The 6586-nt window shown below is 38.7% G+C and overlaps 1 protein-coding gene across 1 annotated transcript; it reads right to left on the bottom strand.

Moving 5' to 3' along the window:
• Positions 1–282: 282 nt before the first annotated feature.
• On the bottom strand, positions 283–6376 carry LOC109934360 (ADP-ribosylation factor-like protein 9; the record flags this gene model as incomplete). Its single annotated transcript, XM_020533167.2, has 3 exons — positions 283–551; positions 4973–5148; positions 6190–6376. Coding segments are annotated over 3 exons (537 nt in total), but the record flags the coding sequence as incomplete, so codon positions are not given.
• Between the last annotated feature and the right edge of the window lie 210 nt (positions 6377–6586).

The following is a 6586-nucleotide window of genomic DNA, read 5'->3' on the forward strand; positions in this document are numbered from 1 at the left end:
ATCATTAAATGTGCAACCCAGTGCAGATCATGTGCAAACAATATTGATTTTCCAAACCCAAATTTGTTAAAACAATAAGTTGACGTTTCGGGTCAGGACCCTTCTTCAGAAAAACCCAACCCAAAACGTCAACTTTCCTGTTCCTCTGATGCTTCCTGGCCTGCTGGTTCCTCCAGCTCCACACTGTGTTATCTCTGACTCCAGCATCAGCAGTTCTTACTATCTCTTTGTTAAAACAATGATTTCTTTAGATTGAAAAAGTTTCTACATCAAAAGCAAATATGACCCGATAGTAGTTTAGTAAAAATATTACATCAAATACAATGATGAGAAGGAATTCAAGGCAGAAATAGAAAAATTGTGTGCACATTCACTCCTCAGTAGATCACCAACTGGGTAATAAGTTCCTTGGCATCCTGCATACTTGTTGGTATTTGCGATCCATCTTCAGCAACATGTGTTCCAATGAGGAAAAGCTTCCTTTTATCACCTAACTTCGCAAGGGAAAGCTGCTCATGGATTTCTGAAATAGTGCAGGCACCTTTAATATCCTGTAAGACACAATAACACTGAATCTTACAGACAAGTAATTACCCCCTTTAACATTTTATTACAAATTCTAAATTCTTTGGTAATTTCTGGAAAATGGGATACAAAACAGAGAAAACCATTTAAACCAGAGCAATGTGAAATTAAGAGCTAAAATGTTGAATGACAGATTGCTAATTCGCCAAGGATGTGGTAGCAATGTATATAATATTCTTCCACTTCTTGTTGCAAAATAGATTAATTCAATCGATAACCTTTCTGTTCATGACCAAAACTTCCAAAATCATGATGACAAGCTCTAATCAAGCTACTTCTTCTACAACTCACCTCAGTATGCATGCCATCAAGGTCCATTGGTCTTTCCAGAGTTCTGCTCTTTCCAGCATTATTTCTCAGTTATTAATTACTCTCATACTTTCTCCTCTACTCATTCATACCCACCTTTACATTTCTTTGTAAAGTTTGAAACAAATACACATTTAGTATTTGACAGTCCTTCATTCTTCAAATAAAAGTGGTTTTCTTCTTTAATTGTCCCTACCCAGGCCCTCTTACAAAGGGAAGCTTTGGCAATCGTTAAATTGTAGATTTACTAGAATGATACCGGAATATAAAGGTTTAAGTTTGAGAGGAGATATTAAACAAACCATGGAATTTGGAAGGTTAAAAGTTCATTGATTAATATTTTCAAGAAATTATGGGGAACAGAGAATATACAGAGAGAAACCATTTAGAACAATAAAACAATATTTCCATAAATAATATGTTGTGAATTCAACTAAGGATATGGCTTTTTTGGAATCTGGTAATGATGTAATGAGGCAGGTTCAATAAATGTAGAAGCAAATTACTGCAGATGTTGGAATCTGTACTGAAAACAACAAATGCTGGAGATCACAGTGTGTCAGAGAGCATCCATGGAGAGACAGCAAGCTAATGTTTCAAGTCTAGAAGACTCTTCATCAGAGCTGAAGCTCTCTTTGTAGATGCTGTCTGATCTGCTGAGATCTCCAGCATCTGTTGTTTTCAGTACAGGTTTAATTATCGATCTCAGAGTAGAAGGTAGTCCTAGGGAACAATGACCATAACATGGAATTTAGCATTCAGTTGGAGAAGGAGGAACCTGGGTCAGAAACAACTGTACTATACTTAACAAAAACAAAGTTGCTGGAAAAGCTCAGCAGGTCTGGCAGCATCTGTGAAGGAGAAAACATAGTTAACGTTTCGGGTCCGTTCACCCTTCCTCAGAACTGATGGTGGCTGGGAAAATGTCAGTTTATATGCAGAAAATAGGGAGGTGGGTGGGGTTGGGAGTAAACGATAGGATAAGAGCCCGAAGAGAGAGAAAGACAGTTGGACAGACAAAGGAGTTGCTAACGATCAGGCAGAGAGGGTGTACTAAACTGAAATAAGAGCAATTACTTAAGGATGAGGACAGAATTGGCTGGAGTGGACTAGGAAAGCTCTTTATCAAAAAATACAGTTGAAGAGCAATGGCAAATGATTAAGAAGTTAGCCTATAACTTACTGCAAAATTATATTCCAGTGAAGAACAAGGATTCTAGGCATTGGTTAACCATGGTCAGTTTATCCAATGAAGTTAAAAGGATAGTATCAAATTATAGAGTCATAGGGATATATAAGCACGGAAACAGATTCTTCAGTCCAACCTGTCCTTATGACCAGATAGCCTAAATTAATCTCGTCCCATTTGCCAGCATTTATCCATTATCCCTCTAAACCCTTCCTATTCATATACCCGTCCAGATGCCTTTTAAATGCTGCAATTGTACCAGCCTCCACCATTTGCTCTGGCAGTTCATTCCATACATGCACCACCCTCTGCATGAAAATGTTGCTTCTTAGGTCTCTTTTATATCTTTCCCCTCTCATCTTAAGCCTATGCCCTCTAATGTTGAACTCCCCTACCCTGAGAAAAAGATCTTGGCTATTCACCCTATCCATGCCCCTCGTGAATTTATAAATTTCTATAAGATCACCCCTCACCCTCCAATGCTCCAGGGAAAAAAGGCCAACCTATTCAGCCTCTCCCTATGGCTCAAACCCTCCAACCCTGGCAACATCCTTGTAAATCTTTTCTGAACAATTCCAAGTTTTACAACATCCTTCCTATAGCAGGGAGACCAGAAACAAACGCAGTATTCCGAGTGGCCTAACCAATGTCCTGTACAGCCACAACATAACCTCCCAACTCTTATACTCAATGCACTAACAATAAAGGCAAGCATACCAAACACTTACTCCACCACCCTGTCTGCCTGTGAATCCACTTTCAAGGAACTATGCACCTGCAACCCACGGTCTTTTTGTTTCGCAACACTCTCTAGGACCTTACCATTAAATTTATAATTCTTGCCTTGATTTGCCCTACCAAAATGCAGCACTTCACATTTACCTAAATTAAACACCATCTGCCATGCCTCGGCCCAAGTGCCCATCTGATCAAAGCCCCATTGTACTGGGGCAACGTTCTTCACTGACCACTACACTACCAATTTTGGTGTCATCTGCAAACCTACTAACCATACCTCCTATATTCACATCCAAATCATTTATGTGAATAACAAAAAACCAATGGACCCAGCACCAAACTTTGTGGCACACCACTGGTCACAGGCCTCCAGTCCGAACAGCAACCCACCATCACCACTGCCTCCTGCCTTCAAGTCAGTTATATATCCAAATGGCTAGTTCTCCCTGTATTCCATGTGATTTAACCTTGCTAACCAGTCTACCATGCGGAATCTTGTCAAACGCCTTACTGAAGTCCATATAGACAATGTCCACCACTCTACTTTCATCAATCTTCTTCGTCACTTCTTCCAAAACTCAAAAGAAAAAATTACAATGTGGCAAAGATTAGTGGATTTCTACATTTCCATGTAATCCAGAGTACTAGAAAACTTTAAAAGCCAACAAAAGATTGCCAAGAAATAATAAGGTGGGAATAAACAATCAATGAGGGCAACTAGCAAGTAGCATAAAAACAGACAGTAAGCACTTCTTTAAATATCTAAATAGGAATACAGAAGTCAAAATGAACATAGGCCTCATAGAGAATGAGGCTGGGGAAATAATTCAGAATGAAGAAATGGCAGAGGAGCTGAAAACTAATAGCATTCCAAAAATACTAATTAATCAAGGGCAAAAATGGTGACAGCCGTTGGAGGGATGGGGAGAAAATAAACAATGATTATTACTAGACAAAAATGTATTCATACACCTTGACGCCTTTAAATCTAAAAATGATAAAAACTACAGGCCAGTTATTTAACATCTTCATTGGGAAAATGTGAGAGTACATTATAAAGGATGTTATAGTAGAGAATTTAGAAATACATAATATTAAGCAGAGTCAGCATGGCTTCACAATGGGGAGCCAGCTGATGTTATACATTTGGATTTCCAAAATATGTTCAATAAGATACCGCACATAAGTCTACTTAATATAAGAGCTCATGGTGTTGGGAGCAGTGTTTTAATATGGATAGAGAAATGGCAAGAAGAAGAATAGCTAAATAGTATGTAAATGGGGAGAGCTGCAGCACTGGAGGATTTGGGGGCTGACATGCTTAAATCAGAAAAAGGTAGCACATAAGTTCAATCGGAAATACGGAAGGTCAGTCACTTGCAAAGGAAACTTGTAGGTGAGATGGACCTGCTGCCATTGTTTTTCTAGATGGTAGTTGTCATCAGTTTGAAAGGAGTTGTCTAATGAGCCTTGGTGAATTTCTGCAATGCATCTTGTAGATGGTAGGAACACAGGGACTGAAGGAGGTCATTCAGCCCTGAAGCCTGTCTACCATTCATGATCTTTGGCCCCTATTTTTAATGCTTTTGCCTAACTTTCTCAGATTTAAAATTAACAACTGCTCCTGTATCAACTGCTGTTTGTGGAAGAGAGTTGCAAAAGTCCACCCCATTTCATGTGGAGAAGAGCTTCCTAATATCTCTCGAGAACAATCTGACCCTAATTTTTACACTAGGTCCACTAGTTAAAGAATATCCAACCTGTGGAAATAGTTTGTCTTTATCTACCCTGTCTTTTTCTATTAATCACTTGAAGACTTTGACCAGATCACCCCTTATTCTTCTAAATTCTACAGAAAACAAGGCTAATTTGTATAACCTCTCTTTGTAACTTAATCCTTGAAGTCCAGGATATCATTCTTGTAAACCTATGTTGTACCCCTTCCAAGGCACTATATCCATTCTAAAGTGTGGTACCCAGATCTGCTCATCAGACAAAAGGCTTACACATGGTCCACAGGTTGTAGTTTAGAAATAATTGTAGTGGAAATAACACCATTTGTAGATGGAGGACATAATTATCAAGAATGGTCTATACTGGTAAAAATGTTCATGTTTACTTTTTTGTTGTGAACAATAATAAGACACATACCTGTTTGTTGGCTAAAACAACAACAGGAAGTGTTGCATGTCCTTGGACCAGTTGGTGTAGTTCTTTCTTAGCAAGTGGCATCTGATTACGGTCTGCTGAATCCACCACATAAACCAAGGCCTGTGATCCAGGTAGATAAGAGGACCAACATTTACGCAGAGATTTACTACCGCCAACTTCAAGAGAAAACAGAATACATAATGAACCAGATTGGAGAGTACTGAAAGACAAGGCCATTATAATATTGAATTGTTTTGAAAAATAGTAATCTAAAGTTCCAAAGATCATTTGGACCGTTCTGTCGCCATATTGGCTCTTCAACAAATTCCCTGTAGGAATTCCAATGTCCCCTTCAATTTTACTCTTTTTAAAAAAATTATCTACTTCCGGTTAAAGAGCACTCCAATTCAATTACTGTCTATGGCCATGAATTTCATGTACGCTCTACACAAAACATTACTCTAAACTTTTCCTTTACCCTTTTGCTCATAATGTTTAATTTCATCCTATCTTGTTCACTGGCCAGCAGTAACAGATTTCTTTATTTACATTATTTAAAGCCGTTAAAACCTAAACAGATATCTTCTGTCAATGGAAACTCAGCAATGTATAGTCTGCACTGTTCTAAACATAGCATGCAGCATTTCTAGCATTGCTTCAAATGAGTTTAAAATGTTATAGCTACAACTAAATGAAGAATTGCCAAGATTAACTGTTCTGACTGAGTGGTAGGCATATCGGCCAGGTGGACATGGGAGTTTGGGACATTTTTACAATGACTAAAACATGTGATTTTGTTGTTACAACATAAGGTCTTGGATGCATTGAAAAATCTTGGGATTGGGGAGTAGGCCTACCTTAAAGAATGTCTCCTGTCCAGGAATACACCTGGACAAGGCAAGTAGAAGTCATGAATAGTGATTTAGCTTCATTTCAATGCCTGGTGCAGGTCAAGCTGCATACATCCCTCGCCCAAGCAGAGGCCTGCAATTTCTGGACAATGTTTCAGGGAATCTGGAGCCTGAGTCCCCAGCCATTTTCTTCAGAATTTTGTACTCATGTAACTGTCCTCCTTACTAACCAGGAGCAAACTATAGAAGATTTATAAATAAACATTAATATGGCATAACCAAATATGAAGACCTTCAAAATGGAATGACATCTGTGTCATCGTCCTTTCCCCTATCAGAAGTTGACTGGCTAACATTTTGACTTACCTTCTAAAAATTCTATCTCAGCATCTTCAGTTTTAACACACACACTGTTAAACATCACAGTAGGCCCATGACTCCTTTTGACTGTATTGGTAGACAGACTGTGCAGAACACTTGTTTTCCCTGCGCCGTCAAGACCAACGACAAGAACTTGCTTTCTGTTTTCCTCATCCTTTAAAACCAAGTTTAATAATTAAGACAAACAGTCTGAGATAAACATGGTCTGTTGCAAAGTATTCTACAAATGGTAAACCAACATACAGAAATGGTTATTGTAGACTACATGTTTATTGTCGAGTACAACATAGAGTACTTGCCTACGGAACCGGATCATCCCCAATGGACTACAGTCCACATTTAGGCCTTCCCAATTTGGCCCCAACCGCGACAATGTCTACAT

The sequence above is a fragment of the Rhincodon typus genome, chromosome 1, assembly GCF_021869965.1.
Source record: "Rhincodon typus isolate 14 chromosome 1, sRhiTyp1.1, whole genome shotgun sequence".
In the NCBI taxonomy this organism is placed as follows: Eukaryota; Metazoa; Chordata; class Chondrichthyes; order Orectolobiformes; family Rhincodontidae; genus Rhincodon; species Rhincodon typus.